Consider the following 27,648-nt stretch of genomic DNA (forward strand, 5'->3'; position numbering starts at 1 on the left):
TTTCTTCATCCTCAGTGTAGAGGCTACAGTGACTCACAATCACCTCTCACAGCAGATGGTATTACAATAAAGGATGAGCCATTACTGGCTGATTAGTTGTGGAAATCTCTGCAATGCAGTACATAGGCATCTTTGACAATAATTCCAGAACTCTCACTTATCGATTGATAGGATGTCTGATGAATAGAGCAGGGTCTGGATGAACTGTACTTCCATCCTTTTGCAGCAAGGAGCTTGCCAACTTGTGTTTGACACTCCTGGTAAGCCAGGAAGCTACACAGTTACACATCATACACATCTGCAAATTGGGCAACATACGGACAAAACACCACCCAAATCTGACCAGGGAAGGCAAAAAGACATTTCAAGGCTCATCTGGCACCCACTCTGAAAACTTAAGCCCTAAAACCACCAACACCACGCCCACAGCTAATCCAGCAGCACAGAGGGACAAAGACCAAATGTCTGCAGGCCCGGAGAGGGAGACAGAGAAGAGTGAGAGCGGTGGTGTGGAGATGCTCTTCTGTTCCCTGATATGTCATAACCAACCAGCCTGATGTGTCTAGAGGTGTGTGAATATTTTGTAGCAGCTCGGTGTCACGTTATCTTATAAATGTGAACACTGTGGATTCCCCTCCATTAGTGCTGCACTCTGGCACTTGTCCAATAAGAGACTACATAGTTATCAACATATAGTATGTGTCCTGTTGTCTTCGGATACTGCACAGATTCAATGAACTGAAAACAAAGCTTTTCACACAGAATACAGCAACTATGGACAGCAGATTCTGTAAGACATATTTATATTATTTATGTGAAGCAAATTTGTTCTAATTATTTAGTTTGCTCTGTTGTTAAAATCACCATACAGGGGGGAAGGGAGTTCCAAGGTCAGACAGCCAAAGTACTACCTGTGCTGGTTGCTTTGAAGCTCATTGTGCCACAAGAAAAATAGGGTTCTAATGTTCTTTGTTAACATATCCCATTTAAAGAGTAAAAGCAATGATGTATGTTCTAGAGAGACATATCTTTAAAAAAAAAAAAAAAGCTCACAAACATATAGTTTCATTCATGGAAAAGGCTCTGTGATCTCCTGAAGCAGCTGGCCACTGCACTTTTTGGTTACCATAACTCTAATAGATGGTGTATTTTGAGTAGAGGATTAATCCACATTTGGTCTTCTAGGGAGTATTTGGGGCAGAAGGACATTGTTCATGTGATCAAGTAAAAAAAAAACTCTACAGTGTTTGTTTATGGTAACGATGAAACTTGGCACCAACTGCTCCTTTTACATGCTTCTCACAGAAAGGAAATCATCTCCGCTGACTACTCTTGGATTAACCTCATCCCATAAATAATAGAACAGTGAAGCACCATATTCATCAAGTCGCAAGTGTCATAGATAAAAAATTAATTGGATTCTCTCCATTTACCCTCTCTGTAATTGTGGAGCACAAGGCCAAGCACTATCAGTATGGAAGAGGAACAGGTTAAGAAGGCCAGCTGGGCCGCAGTAGATTCAGCCTGAAACCCAGGCTGAGAGATTACCCCCAGAGGTTCATCTGATACAGAAACAGCTGGAGTGTGAAACTAAGCTTGTGATTAACAGCAGCACAGGTGGGTGGGCTATGCACTTTGATGGCAGAAGTCACACTTGGTTAAAAGCTGCAGAGAGTCAGTTACATTCATGTTGCATGTGGATGCCGAGCAGATCTGCACACATGCTTGCACAAACTGTATATAAAATTGAGCTTATTGCATTGGTTCCGTCTTCCATCATAATTTGTGGTTTCAAGGTGCTGGAGCCAAACACACGCCCTACTATGGCTTCTTTTTTCCTGCTCAGGCATCCAGTCACTTTATTTTACAGCAGGTATTCGCATGATGACAAGGTACAGGCTGCTTTGATTTAAGTGTTTGTTGAAGAGTGCCGGAGTGTCTGTTCCAGCCCCTCTCCTCTCTGTGCATGAAGGAGGAGGGGCGCGGGGAGCAGTGCAGAGAGCTCCGGGTCAGCAGCTTGCCCGGAGCAAGGATCACAGCGCAAATTTGAACTATATCGATGTATGCGATATGGTCTAATTCCATATCACATTTAAAAAATATATCGATATAAGTTTTATATCGATATATCGCCCAGCCCTAGTTACTACCTGCTTACCGGCTGTACTACACTGTCCCTGTCAGTCAGCATCATCTCTGGCTGCTCCTCTCCTGCCCGCTGCTGCTGTCTTCACCTTCAACCTGCTGTTACTGGATCATTGCTGTCTCAGAGGACGTGGAGGCTACAGCAGCCCCTCCAGCCAACATGTCTGTGATTTTAGTACATCTTGCAGCATCTACAGTGAGATTCTTCTCTTAGCACGCAACTTCTCCGCACCCAATCTCTTTCTCTTTGGTTGCTCCATGTTGTCAGTCCTGGCGCTCAACACTTTGAAACTAACAGAAGTTACAGGAGACAGCGCAGGGAGGGGTGGGGCCGCCTTCGTACTATATCCTGATTGGCTCAGTTCACTGTCTATATTGAAGACGGACCAATGGGCCGCCCCCTCTAAATTGTGCACTTAGAAAAAAAAAAAAGGAGGGCTGAGAGAGATTGGATTAGCCCAATGTCCTTCAAGAAAATCAACCAATGGGCCATCGCGGTCGATAAAAATGATTTATAATAAAACGTTTGGATTAAATTATGAAAGCCCGGCCCATAAATGTGCGTCGGCCCACCGGGCATTGCCCGGTATGCCAGATGGCCAGTCCATGCCTGCCCACAAAGCAACGTTACAGGACCAAACAAAAGTAACATAGTAACTGTAACTGTCTTTGGCAACTTATATGAGGAAAAAATACTGCAGTCATATGTCATATGTGCCCAAAAAACAGCGTCTGTAACCGGCAAAAAACTTTAACTCACCGAGTGTTTGTAATGAAAATAAATCACCGCGACCGTCAGCCCTCCGGACCAAGACTTCAGGGAACTTTCCCCCAGAAAACAGCCTCCCTCCCCGTGAGTGACAGAGTCAGACAGCGTCCTGTTTACTGATGTGATCATGTAATCATGTTATTTAGAGCGAAAAACGTATCTCTGTCACTTTCCAGGGTGCATGATGGGTTAGTATCTCACAACACATTATAACGGTATCCATATGATTATAAGCCATCTTTGGAAAAAAATAGTTATCAATACACCACACTATATGGATAGTAATAAATTACTTTTGAAAGTCGACCTGTATTATTGTCCATCTGATGAGCACAGCCTTAAAATTCATGTTTGGCAACATGTTAAAGCATACACCTGATTAGAGGTTGTTTTCAAATGTAGTTAAATGTAAATATTTCCTTCATAAAACAGTTAACCATTGAAACAGGTTACCATCAAATAGGTAGTGCAGAAGTGATTTGACTGATTGAATAGGAGAACATGCTTAACCTATGACACATTGAATCTAGTGTGCATTAACATATTATGAATTTTATGTATGGATCACTTACATTTTCCATTTGGCATTAAACAATGCCTACCACTGACAGCTGTCATCTAAACGATATCAGTATCAGCCTCTATAAACTTTGAATGTTGAAAATGTGAGAATTGAAAAAGTGTGATAGGAAGGAGTGTTTCCTGTCTGACTGTGGTTTTTACTGACAGAGGGGTTATGTATAGGGGAACTACACCAGTGTTGTATAGTGTTGTTCACCTACATTTTAGTAAAAAAATAATATTTGTTGGGTGAACAAACTGAACATAATCACTTTCTGAAACAGTGTATTGATTAGTCAGCTGAGTTGAGCTCTCTGTCAGTTGTAAGTGAAGTTGCTGAGATAAACGTTCTCTATCTCTAATCTAGATAGATATTTTGCGCGTGCGCACACACACACACACACACACACACACACACACACACACACACACACAAACAACATCCCTCTTTTGAAAAGAGGCCAGCTTTGAGTAAACACACACAAGTGGAGGCGGTCTCAGATCTTGTCACTGTGAGGGATCAGTGAGTGTTCAGTGCGTTCACTTTACATTGCTTTCACACTCAAGCTGACTTTTATCATGAAGTAGGCTAGCCACAGGAAATTGAATGTGTTAAGTGAGTTTTGCACTGAACAGTATAGTTCATCAAAAATGCATCTACAGAGCAAAACGATGGTCATTTTCAGCATTTGTTGAGAGCTGATCATTTTTAAATATGTCAGGGAGTAGTTTTATGCAGTCTGTGAAAATAATGGAATAAGAAGGAGCTGTTAAGTTGAAAGATATACATTTGTTTTTAACAATGCTTTTGGGTACGCATCGTGGCTGACTCGCACATCCTGCCACAGATCAGAATCTACTCTCACATGCTCTCATGTCTTTGAGTCTTGAATTAGGAAGTTTGACCAAATGTTGTTTATAATAATTCTGTGACAATAAACATGCTTTATCGCGAACTTGTCGTTCGAACGAACAAATCTTTTGAGTGAATGAACTGAACGGAATCACTTCATGAACTGATTCGTTCCTTTCTCAGCTCAGTTGAGCTCAGCCGCGAGCATGCCGGCTGGGAGTGGGACTGCCGTGACTCACACAGAGAACTGTGAGGACGTAATTCACGTTCGCGCTGTGATTCTTTTATGATTCGCGAACCTACTGCACACAGAGAACTGTCGCTGAGGACGTGATTCTCGTTCAAGTACTGTGCTGAAAGTGGCGCTGTGTCACTCACTCACTCAGGGCAGAGGAGTTGATTCACGTTCAGTAACCGTACTGCTAAAATTAGCGCTGTGTTGCTAACATCCGTGTAGCATCATGTTAAGTGATTTTACTGTGCACAGAGGACACTTTCACCGTGTAATAATTTTAGTGCATGTACACCACTCAAAGCGTCTCCCGCGAATGATTGTGTACTATAGTCCGTGAACGCACCGTCCCTCAGTAAGTGAACGTGAACCTCAGGGCTGAATCATGAACTGAATTACAGATCGCTTGGCTGCTTATCAGTTCAGGGAGTTGGAGAGCACTGAACGATTCGGTGAACGAATCTTTTGAACGAATCATTTTAATGAACGGATTCTAAAGATTCAGTACAGTAAAAAGAACTGCCGTTCCCATCCCTAATGCTTTATGCAAGTAAGTCACCTTTTTAAACTGAACTGCACTGAATGATTTGGTTAACAAATCTTTGTTACTTCCTTTAATAAACTGGCACTACTGATTCAGTACACTGACTAATCTGCTTTGCCCATATACTCAGACTGTGAAAACAGGCCATGACATTTACTTTGTGCTGCACACAGGCTAGTGTCATGGGGCCAAACAAAGATACACTTTTGGATGGAAGGTTAATAGTTTGCAGGTCATACCGAAAAACAGAAATTACACTTTCTCTTTCTTGCTCAAGATACATCCAGTGGCCCAAAAAAGAGCTGGCTGCTCGCTCCGGAGCGCTGGGATGAAGCACTTGTGGACTGAGGAAAACTGCTGCACGTGCATCTTGTCTTTATGACAGCAATATAATGGCAACCACCACTGTATAATCAACACTGCCCCTTTGCGATTTACTATCCATTATTTGACATCAGAGCAAGGAGGATGTGGGGGCATGACATGATTTATAGGAGATAAAAATACTGTGAATATTATTGCCAAGGCCAGAATAAAGAAAAAGAGCCAAAATTGGTCATCGTCTTTTAAATGTTGTGGAAGGCTTTGTACCGGACATATGCCCCGTGCTATCCATATATTTCTTTGAAAATCACTGATGATTACCAAAACTATGCTTAGACATGCACGCGCACACAAACAAGAGGAAAGATAAAAGGTTGGAGGTGATGCAAGAGGAAAGATGGAGCTGGGAAGAGGGTCAGATGGTTGGGTAAGGATGGAAGGATACGTTTTCAGAAAAGAAGTGCAGGGAATAAAGGATGAAGAGTAATGTCAAATAGGGCTAGAGGAAAGAAAGGTTGAAGTCAAGAACCCTACTGTATAAAAGAAGGAAAGGTCATTACATGTAAAGCACACCTTTCTCTTTCCCCTCTTGGTGTCACAGGTTATCAATCTGAACGATGAAGTCAGCAGTCTGAAGAAAAGGAGGTATGATTCATTGTATGTTAATGTAATGATTTGTTTGCAAGCAAGCTATGTTGATCTTTTATAATGGACTGGAGCTGCTGATTGAGGTCATTGACAGACTAATGTTAGTTAGATTGATAAACTTCTATATAACCTCACTAAACTAAGTAATGTAGTCACATGCTGATTTGATCATGACAGGGACTGCCTCATTTATAATTATGATGTTTCATTTTTGGATTGATCAAGTGTGTTGTTGAAAGCTTTTCAGCAACTTATTCGATTAGCCACAGTACCTTTGCTGCTTTGTATCTAAAGCTAAGGGCTGTACCGTAGTCAACTGGACTTGTTTCAGTCTCTTGAAGACATTTCGTCTCTCATCCAAGAGGCTTCTTCAGTTCTTATAACTAAAAGTTAAGTGTCAGTCACAACAGCCTCCAATCAAAATAAAAAGAAGGAACGAAGAATACAAAGAATATTGGTTTTAATATACCATGGCTAGCATTTTAAATTGATCATGGCAACAACAATGCCTGCTGATTCACCATCAAACGTTCCTACATTCGTTTGCTATATTGCCAAATGCACTGCACAGTACGTGCTGCATGAGGGGCTGCATCAGCATATGCATGAGAGTGATTGACACTTCTCAGACACTCCCCCCTTGGCTCTGATTGTTTGTGTTGAGCCGGGAGTGGTGGATTCTTACAAATCAAATTAGGGCCACTGGGTGGAGCCACAGACAGTAGATTTTTACACAGCTGACCTGTATCTTATTCTACTGTCAGATCATACTGATAATTTTAGCTAATATAGCACAAAAATAGTTACAGACTATAGCTTTAACATCATACAAAAAAGCAACCAGCGGTGTCGAGCTACACTGCAGCAGTGCCTCATCTAGAGTTTCGGAGTCTCGCCTATTTTTACCCCAACACGGTGCAGTTCTCAGCCAAAACAGACCACAAAACAAGCTGTAGACAGTCATAGTGGCATCATACCAACATTTCACTAGAGTTTTAATATCTGTATCTGTATAAAATGTCACAGACATGTAAAGAATACAACAGGTGAAGGGCAGTTTTTGTTTCCTGTGTAATGTCTTTTTTTGCTCTCCCTCCCTCACTCCCTCCTTCTCTTTCCCTGTTTCACTTTCTCATTCTTTCAACTGGTTAATGGAAAATCATGTCATCATATTTATTGCTAATTATTAATGGAAACTCCATGTAAACTGCAGCAGTAACACTACCTATGTGAACAGGAACACCTGAGTGGGCAGCAGCGCAGCAACACAGCCGCCACACACCTGGTGTGGTCAGCCTCTCAGAGGTAATCATTTTCCTGGGATAAAGACATGTAAAAAAGAAAAGTAAAGAAAACAAGACCAAGGCAATAGGGGGAGTGATGGATTGAAGAAGTCATTTATACCTTTTTAGCATGTTAAGTTGACAGTCAAGAGTAATTGACAACAAAGCTCCCATCCATGGGAGACGAGATATAATACTGCTGGATGTTAGTTAGATTGACTCCACAATGTGGAGTCAGGTCTTGTAAAAAGTTTTAATTTCCCACCTCAGAAGTGTGTTATTTTGCTTGAGGAAACAAAACTGAGGAGCAGTCTTGTTCCTGCTTTTGGCAGCTGTTTCCTTCTGTTTTATTGCAGTGTTGACTAATGTGGGTGTTCTTCATTGTTTGCCTCAACATGATTTATTAAGACAGAGGATCAGCTAACAAGACTGTCAATGCAGCCGTTGACATCTCCTAATTTCATCTATCCATCTTATAGCAGTGGAAACAGAAAATTCAACCAAATAACAGCTCACAACTTGAAAATAAGTTTAGATAAGAAAAAAATACAAATGATGCTTTTACGTTTCCTCACAACGAAGGATGAAGTTAGAGAAGTTAGAATGCAGCTAATTCACCACAGAAGGTGAAAAAATACTGTTGACATATTTTTTCAGGTGTTAGGGTGGTTCAGTAACAGTCTTTCTCAGCAACTCCAGTGATACACACTGCCTTTTAAATTTTTTTTTTTTAATCTGTTGGTTCGCAATGATCAGCATCTGAATGCTTCAATGTACTTGGTACAGTAAATGCACCTAGTGTGTGTAACAGTGACTTACTGTATGTATTTACTCTGAGGAGCGACTGTCCTCCTAAGAAAAGCAGCATTCAAAGAGAAGGAGAGGGAGCATCATGTCGATACCGAGCCTGAAATTGTTCTGCTACTGTAGATGATCAGTGTGTCCCTGTCAGCTACAAGTCAGCTTTAACAGCATGTTCTTACTCCTAATGCGTCAAATACTGCTGCCTAGTCAGTGGACTTACGCTTTAAGTTCTGACAAGTTGACTTACACTCGCTCATGACAACTTACATAAGTCCAAGCTTAACTAAGTAGTCATAGTGCCTAACCTTAACCAAATCGCAATTGTTTAACATTGTTGACACAGTCCAAAAGTCATATGTCATAATGTGTAAAATGTTAGTCAGCAAGTCTTATTTTGAAATTGTGACCAGAAATTGCATATAACATATTATTGCTCACTTGAAGTGTGGTGCCTTTATTTTGAAAGTGTACCTGGCTTGCCTAACTTGCCTAACTTGTTGGTTTGACAATAATTTAAGAATTAGGAATAACACTACGATGTTGATAACAATATGGAACAAAGACTGGAGCTCCAATGCGGACCCTTAGATTTACATAAACAACCTAAGAAAACATATCTGCAAGCAGCAAATAACAGGGTCCAAGCACAATGGTTTTAAAGATTTTAAAGAAGAGAGTTTGAAATCTTGAAGAGTAAGGATTTGATCCCAGGACCAGGACATTTAAAGGAACAAAATTAAAGGGGCCAAACAGAAGTGTTATGACTATTAAAACTGACGATGCTGCTTCAGCACCACCTATTGGCAACAAAAGTGTCATGGTCATTCAGAAGTCATATCAACCTGTCTACCATATTTGTTAGCAATAGCACAAAGTGGTCAGGACATGACATGTTTGTACTGGACATATGTACAGGTTTGAGATGTCTAACAGTAAGAAAGAGGGATCTCATCAAGAGGACCATGCTGTCCAGCCTAAATAGGCAGAATGGGAGCACCTGTGTGCACCTGCAGTTTTTCACCTTTAAATCCATTGAGTGCAGCCTTTAGCAAGGCTGAAACTCAACATCCTCTAAAAATTGCCACTGCACATTTCAGCAGTGTCCCAGAATCGGCTCTTGGCTATGTGGAAAATCCGCGCAAAGTCTATTTTTGAAGGAGGTGGACTGTGGCCTTTATCTATCTATACAGAGCAGATTGAGCCAGACAGGAAGCTGGTGAGGTATCTCAAGGGCAACACATTCTGATTTTTAATTTACTTAGCGTAGATTGAATGATGACTAAGGCCCCGTCCAGACGACAACGCCGTTTTGCGAAAACGCACACGTATTGCATCGTTTTGGCCGACCGTCCATACGGATCCTGAAAACGCAGCGCCCGAAAACGCACTTTTTTGAAAACGGGTCTCAGGGTGGAGAAATCCGAAAACGCAGCCCTCCCGTTTTCATGTGGACAGCGTATCCGCATACTTTCTAAAACGATGACGCAATCGCCCCACCCCCCGACCTCTAGCCTCCGACCTCTGAACCCCGCGACGTCTCACAACAACAACAACAATGGCGGCGAACAACATGCTTGTGCTCGTACTGCAGCAGATATTGAGCCTATTAGGGTTACTAGGGCAAAATATTATGCTCCTCTGCCACTACGCTGAGCAAAAAAGGATTCTGGACAACCGCATTCGCCACATCATATTAGATCGACCGCGAAGGGTTACCAGGAGGGCAACCAGGAGAAGATTTTGGGTCAGACCAGGTCGAACCAGCAGTTGGTGGGACAACTTTGTTAATGGCGTTGTTGTGGACGACGAATGGAGGGAGAACTTCCGCATGTCCAGAGCATCTCTCGTCGCCCTGAGCGAAGAACTCCGTCCATATATCGAAGGGCAAACAACCGTCATGAGGGCACCGATCGAGACGGTAAAAAGGGTTGCAATGACTCTCTACTATTTGAGCGACGAAGGGCGGCTGCGGAAGACTGCAAATGTATTTGGCGTGTCGCGACAGGCTGTGTCCGTCATTGTCAGGCAGACCTGTAAAGCGATCGCTATCCATCTCGGTCCAAAATACATTAAGCTGCCCTTTACGGAGCCGGAGGCCGAGGATCTAGTTTTGGGCTTCCATCGTGCTCATGGCATGCCACAGTGTTTGGGAGCGGTCGACGGCACGCACATCGAAGTAAAGCAGCCATCTACCAACTCCATGGACTACATAAACAGGAAAGGCAAGCATTCCCTTAATGTACAGGCTGTCTGTGATTACAAGTACAGGTTCATGGATGTCGTGATAAAGTGGCCTGGGAGTGTACACGACGCACAAGTTTTTGCTAATTCAAAGCTCAACTCATATTTAAAGACTGGCATGATCCCACCTCTGAAAAAGCAGATTGTGGATGACGAGGAGGCCATACCAATTTTCCCTCTTGGTGACCCAGCCTACCCTCTGTTGCCTTACCTGATGAAGGAATATTCCAGCGGTGGCTCCACACCTCAAGAACAATACTTTGGTCTATGTTTGTGCAGGGCACGCATGGTCATCGAGTGTGCTTTTGGTCGCCTCAAAGCCAGATTTTCTGCACTGAAAAGGCCTATGGACATCAATCTACAGGATCTGCCCCATGTCATTTACGCTTGCTTTGTTCTCCATAACTTTTGTGAGGACAGTAAAGAGACTTTGGCTGATCACTCTGTGTTGGGAACAATACAGTGTGATGACGACTCACAGCCCTCTGTACAATGCAACAATTACACCACGGACTGTAATGAGGGGGAGGGAAAGAGAGTGAGAAGAGTGCTTACAAAGTACCTTGATCCTTAAAAAAAGACTGGCCAAGACTGTAAATAGTTTACTTGTTGTCATTTTGAAAGTGTTTTGAACAATGTGTGTTTGTGAAAATAAACAAATGACTGCAATCACTTCCAGAAAGCTTTTCTTTAATTAAAAAATAAACATTTTAAAAATATGCAAATGTAACAAATTACTGTCCTGTAAGGGGACAGACACACACACACACACACACACACACACTATATACAAAGACACCATAAATGTCCGTAACTCTGCAACTGCGCAGTGTTACTCCACATCTTCTCGCAGGAGTGCTCTTCTAAATGAAAAGGTGTTGTCATCCTCTAAGCTGCGTGTTGGGGTGGGATTGTATCGCCCTAGTTGGTATGCCGGCTGATTGGGTGTTGGTGTGTGCAGGAAGGCCGGTGTAGTGGGCTGTGGCGTGACGTATTGTTGTGGGTACTCATAGCTGCTGTTGTGGGGATGTACAGTCTGGGGCCTTAACAGCAGTTCCCTCATCAGGGAGAAGCCATCTTGTATGGTGCTGGTGATATTGGCAATGTTTGTATTTATCTGTCTGTCAATTTACCATATTGTCTGCATGTGCTCTTGCTGATTCCTCAGTCAACTCCAGCAGCCTCCTCTTGATCTTCATATCCTCCTCTGCCAGGTCAGCATGTGCTTTCCTTTTCAGCCGGTCCCCTCTGTGGCTGTCCAGCTTGGCCTAAAAAAAAAGCAGAGCAGAATTACATTACTATTGGGCAAAACAAGTTAAGGGCAAAACTGTGTTGTGAATTATGTACTTAAACAACACAACTATACACACACACACACACACACACACACACACACACACACACACCAGTCCTTATGCCCATAACAAATGGTACTGTAGCATACAGCTAACGTTAGCTAAGCTTGAAATCATGAGCCTACCTGGAGCAAATCCCGGCGCTGCTTCACAACTGCGGGAGGGAGACAGTCGAGGGATTCTGCTGGTGAGATGGGAGATGAAGACATCTCCTCTGTTGATGTCGAGGGCTGCGACGACGACTCCACCAGGTCACCCGTCTCGATGCTTGAATCAATGCAGCGAGTAGCGGGTGACCCACCCCAGATCTCCTGGCAGAGCTCAAACAATAGCATGACCACCCGTCCTTGGCCACTTCGACGACCCGTATCCACGGCCCGTCGGTATTTGCCACGAATACATTTCAGCTTCGTGGTGACCTGAGTCTTTGAAATGGTCATGGCATCGTGAGGGAAGTCCTCTGTTAGCTCCCTCGGATACTGTGCCCGAAATGAGGTCGTTAAGTCCGTATATTTGGACTGGCATGACTCCCAGTCAACGCTCTCCTGAAATTTACTCGCCTTGTAGTCGAGTGTGAGTCTGAGCAGCATCTCGACATCGTTGTCGGTCCACACAAAGGATCCTGGTCTCCCTGTACACGCCATTGTTGTCTTCTTGTTGTTATGTTCGATTTCTCCTCTATGGTCTGTTTGTATACAGAGCGAAAACTTTCTGCGCATGCTCCGTGTCTTCTTCTCCGTTTTTGGTGAATGTCAAGCGCCACCTATAGGCCTGGAATATGAACTACATCGTTTTTGGTCGTTTTCAGTGGAACCGTGTGGACGCAAATATTCTTAAAACGATGACGCGGAAGACGGAGAAAAGAAGATTGTTTTCGCCCGTGTGGACGGCCCCTAATTGTTTCTCCTCATGTGAGTGAAGGAGTGCAGACAGAGTGAGGCCCCGTCCAGACGACAACGCCGTTTTGCGAAAACGCACATGTATTGCATCGTTTTGGCCGACCGTCCACACGGATCCTGAAAACGAACGATTCTGGTTTCCTTGCACTAGCCATTTTAATCTTCTTCTTGTTGTGTTCGGATTCTCCGTCTACTGTCTGTTTGTTTACAGCGCGCAAGCTTGATGCGCATGCTCCATGTCTTCTTCTCCGTTTTTGGTGAATGTCAAGCGCCACCTATTGGCCTGGAATATGAACTACAGCGTTTTCGGTCGTTTTCAGTCGTTTTCAGTGAAGACGTGTGGACGCAAATATTCTTAAAACGATGACGAGGAAGACGGAGAAAAAAAAGATCGTTTTCACCCGTGTGGACGGCCCCTGAGGCTCACAGCTCCAGGGGTCCTAAAGTAGTTTTTCAACTGGTGAAGGCTAAAGGTTAACACACGGCAGGCCATCATAATGTACTAAAACCTGAGGTTGGCCCTTGCCAAATGGTGGGAGACGACCGAACGTTTATGTTCCCGTAGAGGGATGGGGAACCCATTTGGGTCATTTTGGGGACAAGACCTACAGTTGACCGCAGCCAGGTCAGATGTGTTAGGGGAGAAGAGTAGGGAAACAGGTCAACTCCTCTTTTAGTCTATTGGATAATATGCCAAAATGACCAATTAGAAGAAGTGGGTGTTTACTGGAAAGGGGGCTCTAAAGGCCGGTGCAGCAGAAGAAACAGGGGTGGCACTTGGAAAAACCTCCTAAGAAGCAAAGGCTGGGGTTTTTGAGGGAGCAGAGGGCAGAGCATTTTTGGCATTGTTTTGTTCACAGATTTGATGATATCAGAAAGCAGCCGCTTTCTGACCCGGATTCAAGGCGCTAGACTCTGTTTTAATAAAGATTGCTTCTTCATTCCACCCGCCTTGTCTCCGCAGACTCCTTTTATGATCAAACTACACGCCAACACCTTAAAGAAAAGAAGCCCAGAAACCACACTGGACAGCGGAACAGCATTGTGCATCCAGTCAACTTTCAGAAGAAAATCTATGCAGACTCGGCATCAACAGTGCAACAAATTTGGAAATATTAACAATAAACACACATAAAATTAAGAACAAAACCATTTAACTATGTAGCCCACTTGACCATTGCATAGGCGAGAAAATTAAAGAGAAATTACGGAATAGACAAAATAAGCAAGTCAACATCAGGCAGGCATGACGATCTGCTTCTGAAATGCTCCCTGTTGGATATGAAGTCCTGTGGGGAACAGAACAAAACAGCATTGCCAGGTCACAGAGATATGTCATTTGAAATCAAGGGGGTAAAATTGTCAGTCCAATCTGGATTTCCTCCCCTGCTGCCAAGGGTTTTCTATCTAGGTTTTCTTTGTGTCAGCATGCATTAAAATTTAAAGCATGCTGAATACAACATAATACATTTGTATTTGCTTTCTGAACATGTAACACCACTAGTAGCACAGGGCAGAAGGGATCATTAAAAACAAACAAGCAATTGAGCAAATGGCCCAGTTGGAGAGGGGTTTTAGTGTTCAGGTTGGAAGTTCAGCCATTGCTACTGAATGATTGGAGCGATTATTGGAAGAGGTGAGGTGAGCTGGCTGCATTACGAAGAATGCACATCCAGCTCCCTATCGAGGTGTCAGAGTGATTGATTGGCCTTGAGACCGAGTACTAATAGCTTCACCAGCCCCAGGACGTAGTTCTGAAAAGTGCACATGCATACAAAAACACCTACATCTGCACTCACTGTAGGATCACAAGGCTACAGAGCAGCTTTTATCCTCAGGCTTTGAGAATCACACCCTGTGACAGCACTAATATCAAAAAGCCAATCTTTTGTCTGATTGTCTTGTTTGCTTATGTAGGACATAGGCACCAGTATTTAAATGAGACGTCCAGCCTGTCAGGTGACACAAGCAGGTGGAATAGTAATCAGAAAAGGACCACAGTGTTTCATTTTCCGATCGGAGAGGCCAAGTGGTTCAAAAGGCTTACTTTCTATCAAAAAGATTAACAAAAAATAACACATCATACTTCACACTACCTTTAAAACTGACCCTGGTGAGCATTTTAGGATGTTTTATGGCCTGTAGGGTTAGTGTAGTGTAGTGTAGTGTATATTCATGGCCATGGCTTAAAGATAAAAGGAAACAAACACTGGTCCCCTGTATCGATGGCATACTTTGTTGACCCATCCATCGCAATCTAGTACTCCTCACATCACACAAGGTTTTGTGTCTCTATATCAATGCCACATAACTTCCACTTTTGCTCCTGACAGACAAAACTAGATTATTCCCATGGCTACCAGATGTCCTGGTCAGGGAAACGCAAACATGGCTGTATTGAGGCATTTCAATAAACAGCGAATGTTGTCCTCGATCTTGAGGACAATCCCCATATTCAAAACTTTCTCACTTGGTCAGTGGCCTTAGGCCATAACTTAGCCATAACTGTGTCCGACCATAACCAACAGATTTAACGTTACGTCTCCCTACTACGCAGCCCAGCTACTGTCCTCTGATCTTTTTCCTTCTCTTTTCTCAAATGGGGTTTTTGTGAATGACATTTCATCTGAAATAGAATTCTTTCCATGTACTAATCAAACTCCAGGAATGTCTCCATCAACAATATACTGAAGGCATATTCAAGAGGGCAAACCATTTCAGGGACAATAACCACACTGGAGATAGACTTTGCAATTAGAAGTATGCAAGGGCAAGTTGCCAGGCCCAGATGGATATCCTGTCAAATAAAAAATACACACCCAGCTCTTTCTCTTACTCTTTTGTGTTTCTGTGTGAGGATGAAGCAGGTTCACCTTATGTAAAGGGAAGACCTACAACCTTTTAACTTAAGTGGCATACATGGAAACTGACAAATTGGAATAAAGTACACTATGTTTGCCAGCTCATGTCACAGATGAAGAGTTTTTATTCTATTTTTTATTTCCCTTTAGTAGTCCTTCTGACTGGTCTGGCTCTCCTTTTTTGTTTTTATTTTGACAGGTGGGATTGTTCTTTCTTTTGTTTGTTTTTCTTACTGGATTTGTGTTTGTTATTACTATGTGTGTTCTTTCACTGCATTGCTAATACAAATACCTTTCTTAAGTAAAATTAAATAAACCAAGGTTGCCACTAATGTATTGCAAGCCACGCAGCCCACCAGGCCTGAATATCTGTAATTTCTTTAGTTTATAAAATACATTAAATTGTTATACCAATTATCAGACTTGTTGTGAGACGTTATAGCAGTGAACACAGCAATGCAGCGTAAATACGTTCAGGCTGTTTGTCAGTAGGTAAATGCTTCAAGATCCAAGCCACTCACTTTAGGTGGCCTGACCCTTAAGGGTTCTCTTTTCAGTTAAATGCAGCTCCTGCCAGTTTTGTTCTGGTTCTGGTTCTGGTTCCAGCAGTGCTGTGTGTGTACAGTTTAGCCACTTAATGAACGCCATACCGAAATTAAAAGCATGACAGCTCCCACATAGTTTGAGACTCAGGGATGTGCTTGGTAACATTGGAAAGGTAACACCCTCAAGTTTTTTCTAGAAGTCTAAGTGTGATTCTATGACATACTGACACAGAGTTACAGAGGTTGGAACACAGGTTTTGGTTTTCATCCAATTCAAATGTCAATAAACTGACTAAGATATAAGGGTTTAGGTATGTCTATGGACACAGCAGACACAATTAGGCTATAACCACAGGTCTCAGCTTGCTACACTCAAAATTTTAAGTCAAAACACTAAAAAATTGATTTTTCACATTTTTTTTTCTAAAGGCATGTCTGTGCGTTTTGCTTGGGTCCTATTTTTCCAAGAGCACCTACTGAGATTCAAAGGCTTATAACTTGAGAACCCCTTTACCTAGAAACATAATCCTGGTCTCAAATGAAAGCTAAGACCCTGCAGGGTTTCTTGCTGGTTCAACACTTGTAGCTAGTTTTGGGTAAAATGACGTGGATATTCCCATTCTATGGACTCTTGGTGAACTATGAAAAAAAAATTGTGGCATGACGTTGTAGCTGTGGAAAAAGGGAACACTCTGAAGGTATGTAGGCATTCTTGCTTCTTGCGGTAGAGGGCTCTTTCTCATGTTGTGGTTGTGTCATGGTGAGTTTAGAAGGCTATTACATGGTCTGGAAATAACTTTTTTGGGCTTAAAATAATCATGACAGTCTCAGCTTTCAAACAGTGAGTATATACTGTTAAGATCTGATGCTTAAAACTATTAGCTAAAAAACTATTCGTTTTTACGAAGGGTGTTCGTTTAGTGAAGGGTGTTCCTATGTAGGAACGGTGTTCCTTAAGTGGTTAAGCTATTTGCCAGTAAATATATGCTACAACTCAACTGAAGTTCCCGTGTCTTGTTTGCATACAAATGGGTTTAGCTCTAAAATCTGTACCAACTTTGGCTCAGGCTCACTTACGTTAGACTGGCCTTCAAGGTGGACCTGGCCAGCCATTCTCGGACCGGGCCCAACGCCTTTGGGAAAATGCTGAACCTGTCACAAAAGTGCTTGGCACGAGATTTGACAGCAGGATTAGCAAGGCTACTGGGACTTGTGACTGGGCCACCGATACATTTACACATGTTAATGTTTTGGAAAGACTTAGGACATTTTTTTAAAAACCCAGAACTTGCAGATATGTTCAAGTCAAGGCACAAGCCAGAGTAAGGAGTGCATGCAGACTTGAAAGATGCTGCTTTGCAGAAAGTCCCTTATTGTCTATGGAAAAAAAGATGCCTACAGATTCAGTTGTTTTATGACACATTTGAAACTGCAAATCCTCTATGGTTATGGTTTTATTTTTATACTTGAGCCACTAGATTTCAAAGAATGAGAGACAGGGACTTTAAATGTCCGTGTTTGAACGTCTGACTTATGGTACCATAGTTCAGGCCGTTTAGAAAGATTGTTTTCAAACTGCATTCTCTTAAGATGATCCATAGCTTGTCCTAAGAATTGTTATAAGAATGCATGTTTTTGACTATGGCTACAGTCAGCAGCAAAACCAAGCCAAGAGTCAAGTTGTTGATGGAAGTAAAGATTTGGGGTTGAATGCAATACAGTCTTGGTGATTATCACACAATATGCCCTTGCAATTGAATGATATAAAACAGGCAGTTGATAAGCACTGGCATCTGTTACTTTTGCTATGAACATTGTGTTTTCTCCAGTTCTGTCAGAAAGCATTAATAACTGACCATTTAATAACTGATCATCATCTGCTCTTCTATTTCCTCCAATCAATCTCTTACCAATCAGTTCATGATATATTACCCTCCTAATATAAGGGACACTGGCCCAGTTCTGCATATGTGGTGCATAGCCAAGCACAATGTATTTATTTATTTCAGAAACAATTGAAAAACATTACACTGACATTAGCCAAAAAGTATCAAAAATCTGTGGCCATGTATCAGGAGTCCTGATGTTTGTGTTTTGTAAGATAAAGACTGTTGCTATGAAAGATGACAGTGTATTGCTCTGTGGAAAATTGTTTGAAACCATGTGTCTTGATCACCATTACTATGCCTTTAAGGTCAGGCTGAGGCTGATAGAGTTTTGAAGGTGTATGTTGTTCCATATTGCCATTGTATGCAGACCTAAAGTCAAAATCTTATAGTGGTTTTGTATTCTCCATTACATGTTTTTTTTTTTTTTTTTTTTTTTTTTTTACATTTTTTTAAATCTGACAATAAAGTTTTCAAATGCATTTTTTGTGTTATCTGGTCTTTCATCTCTCACTTAATTGTACATTTGAAAAGGCATTATTGAAAACAGATTTGTGACACAACAGAATACATTAACACTACTGAGATTTCATTATATAACTAGTGTCAACTGCTCACTTGTGTTGATGGATATAATAATTTTATACTATCTGCGCAGGTTTTCCACTGTAACAGAATACATTGTCAACACAGTTGTGTAACATTAACACTTATTTATCTGGCAGTCCAGTGTTAGCTTTTAATAACTCAATGCAGTGAGCATTTAAATTTAATTCAATTAGAGTTGATTTGCTATCACAGAAGAATAAATTATTAACACTATTGAGAATAATATTTACACTCTCCATAGTTATTTTACCCATATTGTTGAGTTTGGAGTCAGTTTGACTTCCTTATTTTTTTTTTTTTTTTTACACAAAAGTCAACTTAAGACCAAATACACTAAAATAATGTCAGATTTAACTCTTTCAGTGTTTAAAACTGCAAAATGTAGGGTGCAGGCTGCTGTATGTGATGTGTTGCAAGAGAAAATGGGCTGCCATGTTGTATATCACTACATGAAATGGACACAATATATGGTCAAGTATTTGTCTGAGGTTCACAACAACTTCAAGGTAGAAAACCCCTTTCTACTTTGCTTAATTTTAACATCACTTTTGCTAATTTATCAATCAATCAATCAATCAATCAATCAATCAAGGTAACGCTAGCTTGAGGGCATCAAACAGAATTCCTAAATAAGGATATGGTCAGGATGACTAATGACCTGTCTGGCTTTCTGGATAACACATTTTTTCCGCATGGAGCTCAAGTCTGTTAGCTGAATGATCTTGGAACAGACTTTGATAATGCTGCTGAGACAGTTCTTCTCTTTCACCGATGGACCATAAAACCAACAAATTAAAGAAAACATCAACAGACTTTCAATAAAAGAACACTGTATCAAACCTATTGTGAAATCCACAGTAATTAACTGGCAGCAATTAACAATTATCTTATTGTAAAAATAAATACAGTATTGTAACTGTAGAATGAAACACATAATCATAATGTACTGTACTTTAGGTTACAGTAGTATTTTTGTAACTGTAAAATGTAAGAGAGTAATTATCATGTACTGTGGTTTATATTACAGTACTATTGTTGTAACTGTAAAATGAAACATAGTAATTATGTGCTGTACTGTATTAATTAAGTTTCAACATTAATATTGTTTCTTTAATACAGTATGATTCATGTTATGCTGTAATTTACTGTTTACCAGTATTCTGCTGTCAAAATATGCATTTTAAATTGACATTTTTAAGTTTCAACAATAATTGGGACACCAAAAGATATATTTTCCTAACTATTTATTCTTCGTATAAATGCATTTTTATAAACACAATTCTTGGTATGCATACCATACCATGCATGCCATAGCTGACAAGCAGCTACAATCTCTATACACATTTAAAATATTAGTAACCATAAAACAATAGACATCAATATCCATAAACAGTGGCAATAACACATCCAACAAAACATATGATCACTATCATATCACGAACACTTTATTCTTGCATAGAACATGTTGTGAACACATTGAATTTAGTAATCTTAGGATCTCAATGATTCCATTATCCAGTTTCACAGTGCTGTTCCACAGCAACATTAGTAACAGATTCCTGAAAAGTAAACAATCATAGTAAGTAAGTGTATAAACACCCCATATTTCTGCAAGTAGTGGGTCAATATACCTAAAGCAATGCTGTACCGCAGCTTTACAGCAGTATTTCCTTAAAACAAACTTGAATCATAGTGCTGTGATCACAAGACAATAATAACTGTTCTTAATTTCATAACCAATTAATCATAAACATAACCACCATGTACCTATGCCATGTATAGTACCAGACAAAAGTTTGGACACTTTCTCATTCAAGTGAATGGGATGGTCTCAGCAAACTTTTGACTGGTATTGTATGTTTAGCAATGCCATACATCAGCAAAATTGGACAAAACAGTAAAGTAATAACTCTCAGAAACACTGAAATTATTGTTTTTACGGAAGAATGATAGTAAATCTAAATATTTATTCTTCCACAAAGTCGTCTTTTCTGACACCATATTTGATTGAATCCTGGTCCATTAGACTGAAGCAAATGTAAATGTTACCTCTTTTGAATAGGAGAAGCCACTGTGATTGCACTGAGCCTTGGGGTGCTGGGAAGGACCAACTGTTCCTCTGCATCGGCAGGAGTTGTTGTCACCTTTGAGTATTAGAATTTAGATTAACAAAAGCACAGAAAAGCACTTCACGCAGTTATTACAGAAAGAATACTTACACAGTAAACAGTTATAGTGCTTTCCACTGTATAGTATCAGCTCAAACTGACTTGCCTTTTTGGTTTTGCACTGGGCAAAAGTAGTAGCTAGTACCTGGTATCTTTTTGGTATAACCTCTGTTGTGGTTCAGAGAGAACTGAGGCAATACCAAAAGATGATGTGAAATCACTGCAGACTACTTTCATTGTTTCAGAGTGGACTCGCCTATATTGCATAAAAGAACCTAAATGTCATTAACAAACTTTTAAAATAGTCATTTTAAATTTGTATTGAATCAATGTTGCAACTGTATTGCCTATTTCTCACTTTACATGTTAACAGTAATGGTTTTTGTTGGACCCCCCCTTACTATTAACAGATTATATCATTATAATAATAGATTATATTTATTTATTTATTGTTCTTTAAAGCTGTCCTAAGCAGAGTGATGGACATAGCTATGACGACAAGCTACAGTAAAATGAAAGGGCACTATCTACTGTGAGTACAGTCGTGACAATCTAGTACCATGAGAAAGTAGCAATAGATAGCAATAAAATCATTTAAACATTTTGATCAGCATTCCAATGCACATTCATCTGATGAATCCAACAAGGTACGAACGTGGTAAAAAAAATAAAATGAAATTGTGAGTGGGTTGAAATACTGCTAGAGCCAAGTGTTCACAATAAAAAATATCTCTTTACAATAAGAGTAATTGAATACCAATAGTGATAACTTACATCAGCAAGGACAAGTAGGGCATCCTCTGCTTCTTTGAAATGTGTCACCATCACCAGCATCGCTGCAAGACAATCGGTGCCCTCTCGGTCTTCTTTCAAAGCATCTTTCAGAACAGCTTTAACCTCCTTGGTCCACTTCATCAGCTGACATCTGAAGAACTCCAGGAGCCTCTTCCCCTTTTTATCCAAGTCTTCCTTCAGTCTGGTGTACAGGTCAACACCAGCCAGGGTGGTGAAGTGGGAAAGTAAGAACTTCCAAGACAGGAGAAAGGGCCAGTTTACTTATGTCCTGAATGCTAGGGGTTGGGTCTGCATATATGTCCTCTCACTGTTTTAGATGTGTGATTGTCATACGCTCCTTTACTCTTCCTCTCTCAGCTGCCCTTAGCCCCTCTTGAGTAAATATATCCACCATCTCTTTCCTCTTTTCTTCAAGAAGATGTTTCCCCCTCTGGGCACTCCTGTGGCTGCCAGTTAATACAACCATAACTGTCAATTTTAGCGCATTTGGCAGATTGTGGCTGGTCATCATCACTTGTCTGTGACCTTCTGGGCTTCCTCAGATGGGAGAGGGTGTTGTCTCTGTTGACATTTTCAACTCTGGTCTTCAGCTTCGCAGTAAAGTGAAGTATCCACATCTAATCTTTTCCTCCTCCTCAGTGTTATCTAAGAAGCTGCCAGGATACATCTGAGTCGTAGCTTTTGCTACTGCTGTGCAGTCTGTGTGTCGCGTTCAAGCAGTTAGGGCTGGGCGATTAATTGAATTTCAATTTCAATTTGGCTTTCCTCGATCGCGTAAACAAGATAATCGTAATAAAACGATCATTCTGCCACACGCCGTGTCTTGTGTGGTAAATGCAGCGTACCCACGCCGGTGCATATTGCCAGTGCGTGTTTGGAAAAAAAACGTGTAGAAGAAGATGGTAGAAGATGGCAGAAATGCAGCCTTTGGTCGGGAAGAAAGGTAAAGCGAATTCTATGGTGTGGAAACACTTCGGTTTCGAGGAGTCTGACTCGGAACAAACAAAGATATTGTGCAAAATATGACACGCGACCGTGTCTGCACCTCAAGGGAACACGACCAATTTATTTAACCATTTAAAGTCCACACACAGAGTAATACATGACCAAGCAGTGAAGGAACATAAAAACTCAAAAATGAAAACCTCCTTGACTCCTGCCCACAACCAGTCCTCAATTAAGGACACACGTTACAATGCCACCACATATCCACCCAGCTCCCACAGGCATAAAGAAATAACGGATGCCGTCACATACATGATTGCCAAAGACATGTGCCCTATCAACACCATTAGCGACCCGGGGTTCAATAAACTGATTAACACATTGGACAAGCTGTATGTGTTACCATCACGTCACCATATCAGCAGAATTGCGCTGCCTGCCCTTCATGACGAATGTCGCGGGAAAAGTTGCAAGAGAAGTGTCAACAGCATTATATTTTGCCACCACAATGGACCTATGGTCGAACCGCACCGGGATAATGTTGACATTTTTTGATTTTTAATTTTGACATATTATTTAATTCATTCTATTGATATATTTTTCTCTTAATTATTTGCATTTTTCTTGTTTTTTAGCTCAAACTTATCGTGTTAAAAGAAATACCAGAGTTCCAAGTTCAATAAGTGCTTGTTCTCAAATCAATGAATAATCATCTTTATTAATCATGATTACAATATCAATCAAAATTAAAGCTGCAAGCAGCACTGAACGGGCCCTCGCAGTCCACACGCGTCGGGGCATGCCGCTGTCGATGCATGCTGCCGTCGGGGCAGGCTCAAGCAACACCTTCCGCTGAGGAAGTCGTTGCTTCACAATTCGATGGACTACTATTGCCGTTATGAAATAATGTACGCTGAAGTCAGAAAAACTGTGTGAACTGCTGCTTGATTCCCCGGACAAAGACTGAGTTGATGGTCCGCCTCTGGTGCTGGCTGAAGAGAATGTGCACATGAGGCATGATTCAATGAAATAGTTTCAGGAAGAAGCTGAGTATCATCCTCCAGTAGCCTCACAAACCTTCGAGCTTCTCGCACGGTGGTAGGCTCAAACTCCCCTGATGCTTTCAAAACACTGGATAATGTCACCTTTGTGCTAAAACAGTGTTCAATGCACAGATATGGAAGTTCCATCTTACTCTGTTTGCTCTTGGGAGTCTGTGTGCCACCACTGTGTCACACACACTGGTTCTCTTGGGAGATCTTGAAAAAAGTCCAGAGAATTCAGCCAGGTCAGAGAAGAAGTGATTAACTGATGGGATGTGAGATGCCACCTGCTGCATGATGAAATCTGAAGAGGAGGAAATTGCAGCTCATGGGGGAGTTGCTGTTGTGCTTGTCCCTCTGGGGGTTTAACAGCCAAAAGTGTAAGTCCTACATCTGAAATAAGACCATCAGCTGAAAGCTAACAAGATTTCCTACATGTCTATGTATACATTGTCTATGTGAAGTGAAAGATCTGGGATCCAAATTAAGCTGAAGAGAATTTTTTCTCCAGTTCTTCCAGCTGCACTCCACTGTAGCTATGATGTCACGCATTGTAGTTCACGCAATACCAGTGTTGGGAATAACGGCGTTAGAATAAACGGCGTTACTAACAGCGTTACTTTCTTTCAGTAACGGGTGATCTCGCCAATTACTATTTCTATCGTTACAACGCCATTACCGTTACCGACTATTAAATGTGGCGCGTGACAAACTGAAGCTGATCATTGAAGCAGTTGTCATCCGACTCGGCTCTCAGCCACCGGAGCTGCAGAGCTGTATTTTTTTTCCGCTGGTGAGGGAGGAGGGAGGGGCGAGACAACCGCATAAGTGATGATGCAATGCTCTCTAACCTTGAGTGAGAGTTCTTAAGCCAATCAGTGGCAATGTTCAGTTTACACATAAGCCACACACGCACACAGCAGCCTCACACACTCAAACTAATAGAGATGAACTGCGGCAATGGCGAGTCTGGAGGGAAAGTTAACGTTTTCAAAGTGGAAGTACAGACACTACTTTAATCTCCTTTGTCCATGTCCGTTGTAAGCAACTCTGGTCTAATGAAGAATCTCTCTGTGGCACACGCTTCTAAAAAACTACCACTGGCCAAAACTCTGTTGCTGACGTTGTTGATGATGATAGCAAGCCAGGTGTGGCTAACGTGTGCTCCGCTAACAGCTTCACAAAAACTTGTGACACAGACTGTACTGAATGCAATGATACACAGGTATGTTGTTGAGAACTTGCTCCCGTTATCAACAGTTGACTCACACTCCTTCAGAGCACTCATTGGCAAAATATCGGGGAAAGGAGATGCCGGTCAAAGAAATACATTTTCTAAATACATCAATTTAATCCGACGAACCGATAAAATACATCAATTTAAAGAGCGCCACCTTGTGGTCATCGCCTACAATTTTGCACAGGGCCTCAGGGGCTCATGGCCAAGTAGTATCCTGAGTTTCATGTCATTAGACCAGACCAATGTGGAGATATGCAACACTTCCTGTTTTTTTCCAAATCTGCAGGAAGTTGTTATTTAATAACTTGAGTATTGTGTGGCCTATCAACATTTTTTAAACACATTTCTGTCAGGAGGGTTCACAGATGCTGTGTGCCAAGTTTCGTGCAAATCGGTGAAATCGCCTGGGAGGAGTTCCAAAAGGTAGGTTTTCGACATTTTGCGACGTAGCGGAAAAAAACGGTAGGCGGAAATGGGCGTGGCCTATACCACGAGATTCAGCACAATTCACTGAACGCGTGGATATAAGGTGGACAATGAGTGGGAAGCGATGCTGGCTGATGCAGAGAAGAAACTTTTAACGTTATCACTAGTGGACCTCAGAGCAGTGAGTGAGGAGCTAGGACTCTCACCCAGTGAAACGGCAAAATCGTCATGTCGGTTACTGAGCAGGCTGATCCTGAGTCACCTGGAGAGTGAGGAAGTTACAGGTTTGGAGGATGCAGGAATGTCAGTGCTTTTAGCCACTTATGACTTTATTGATAACCTAAAAAGAGAGCCTGATGAAGCTGGTGGAGATCGTGCATCAGCAAGCAATGGGGAGACGAGTGCGCAGCCAGAGATAGTCATGGAGCACCCCATGTTGGCGGAAAATGATACTACACGTCAACCAGCATTATCACCACAGAGACCAGGCAGCTTAACGAGCTCAGAGAGGGAGTCAGCGCCAACCAGAAGCCAGGTGAATCTGCATCCTATGTACAGAAAAGATTTCAGGATAATTGGACAAATTGGGGAAGTTGGACAAAAAGACAAGCTAAATTTCACCAGCTTGGAAAGACAAATTTAACGTGGCTTACAAAAAGGCTATGATGAGGGTGAAATTGTAGAGGCAGTCATCCAGTCCATCGCACCTGAAGTCAAACTAAAAAGCTACTTGGAAAGCAGACAGAAACTCACACTTACCTCCTTAAGACAAGTCCTGAGGACTCATAGAGAAAGATGCTACAGAACTGTATCATTCACTCACTCGTGCTGTTCAAGAGCAAAAAGAAACCCCTGTCCAGTTTCTAATCCGCACCATGGATCTCAGACAGAAAGTTCTGCTTGCATCTGAGCAAGCTAAGGATGGACTGAAATATAACCCTGAACTCATACAGACTCAGTTCCTGCAGTCGTTATTAACGGGGTTACAAGATGATGCCGTGCGTTCAGATATTAAACCTTGCCTTCAAGATCCAGCTGTTTCAGATGAAGTATTGCTAGAGAAAATGAGTGTTGCTTACAGCATGGAGCTGGAAAGGAGAAGTAAACTGTCATCTGTCACAAAAGATCTGTTCAAGAAGAGGAGAGCAGTGAAGTTGAGCAGGTTAGTGATTCAAGGAAAAGTAAAAGCCACACCCCTAAGCCCAACCCTCTACTTGAGAAGCTTGATGCTGGTAATAAAGTAATCTGTGAAGCCCTTCAAAGTCTCACCACTCATGTTGCTAGTCTCAGCCGAGCTAACACAAAGAAAGAGGAAGGCAAACCAGCCAAAGCTAAGCAAAATGCCCCTGACAGTACTAGACGAAACCAAAGAAAATGCTCAGAGTGTGTTAAGTCAAATCCAGAGGGGAGATGTACACACTGTTACAAGTGTGGTAGTAGTGAACACTGGGCTATTGGCTGTCGAAAAAGAAAAGATACCGCTGCCAGCACTTGTAAAATAGAGGTCTTAAATGACAAGCTGAACCATGCTACTACACTAATGAGTCAAACTCCACTTTCAAGAAAGCAAGAGAGGACAGCTAAGCTAGTAGGACGCAAGAGTCTCGTCCAATGCAATCTTGGAGGGATCCCGACTACAGTTCTATGGGATTCAGGATCCCAAGTGTCCATTGTGGATATAAAGTGGAAAGAGACACACTTACCTGATGCACAGATCCGACCAGTGCAGGAGCTCCTTGATGATGATATACTAGATCTATCTGCTGCAAATGGAACAGTGGTGCCTTATGAAGGTTGGATCCGAGTAGAGTTCAGTCTACCAGCTAACAAGGACAGCGAACTGCTACTGCCCTTACTGGTTACTACTAGCCCACTCGTAAGACCTATAATCGGTTTTAATGTCATGGAAGAACTAGCCCAGACCAACACGTCCACCAACAGAGCAGTAACAAATAAGTTTGTACACAGTCTCGGCTCAGCACTGGATGTTGGCCATAAAAAGGCAAGAGCAGTATATTCAGTACTGAAAAGACAGAAGGGCGTCTCAGAGAGCCAGATTGCAAGACTGGGAAGACAGGATGTTGTCATTCCAAAACGGAAGCTCATAAAAGTGGTCTGTGGGAAACTCAACAAGAACATCTTAAAGGAACAGTATGGAATACTGGAACCAAATGAAGACTCAACGTGGCCTGCTGGACTACAGGTAAAACAGCAGTTAATACAGTTACCTAGTGAAGATAAAGCCACTCTCTCAGTTGTGATTGAAAACAATACAGACAATGACATTAGGCTACAGAACAGAACTGTACTTGGCTGGCTGTACGCTGTAGACGCTGTAAAGCATTTTCAGGAGAAAGACACACCCACAGCACCTGAATCACAAAATGAAAGTGGAGATTTGAAAAAGGATGAGCAGATTGAAAGGTATCAGACAACAACAGTAAAAGAGTGCAATGAAAGTAAACAAGAGAA

At 41.7% G+C, this 27,648-nt stretch overlaps 2 protein-coding genes across 5 annotated transcripts in view; both read right to left on the reverse strand.

Annotated features, from left to right (window-relative positions):
• The window catches only part of LOC115570877 (RNA binding protein fox-1 homolog 3-like), a 1,044,539-nt gene that overhangs the window by 714,955 nt on the left and 301,936 nt on the right, over positions 1-27,648 (reverse strand). The window lies entirely within an intron of this gene.
• Positions 11,160-12,444, reverse strand: LOC115570882 (uncharacterized). The gene is made up of 2 exons (XM_030399672.1): positions 11,885-12,444; positions 11,160-11,672 (listed from the first exon to the last, which is right to left on the reverse strand). The coding sequence occupies exons 1-2, from the start codon at positions 12,401-12,403 to the stop codon at positions 11,529-11,531; spliced, it is 663 nt and encodes a 220-aa protein (XP_030255532.1). The 5' UTR covers positions 12,404-12,444; the 3' UTR covers positions 11,160-11,528.

Source organism: Sparus aurata, chromosome 20 (assembly GCF_900880675.1).
Source record: "Sparus aurata chromosome 20, fSpaAur1.1, whole genome shotgun sequence".
Classification (NCBI taxonomy): Eukaryota; Metazoa; Chordata; class Actinopteri; order Spariformes; family Sparidae; genus Sparus; species Sparus aurata.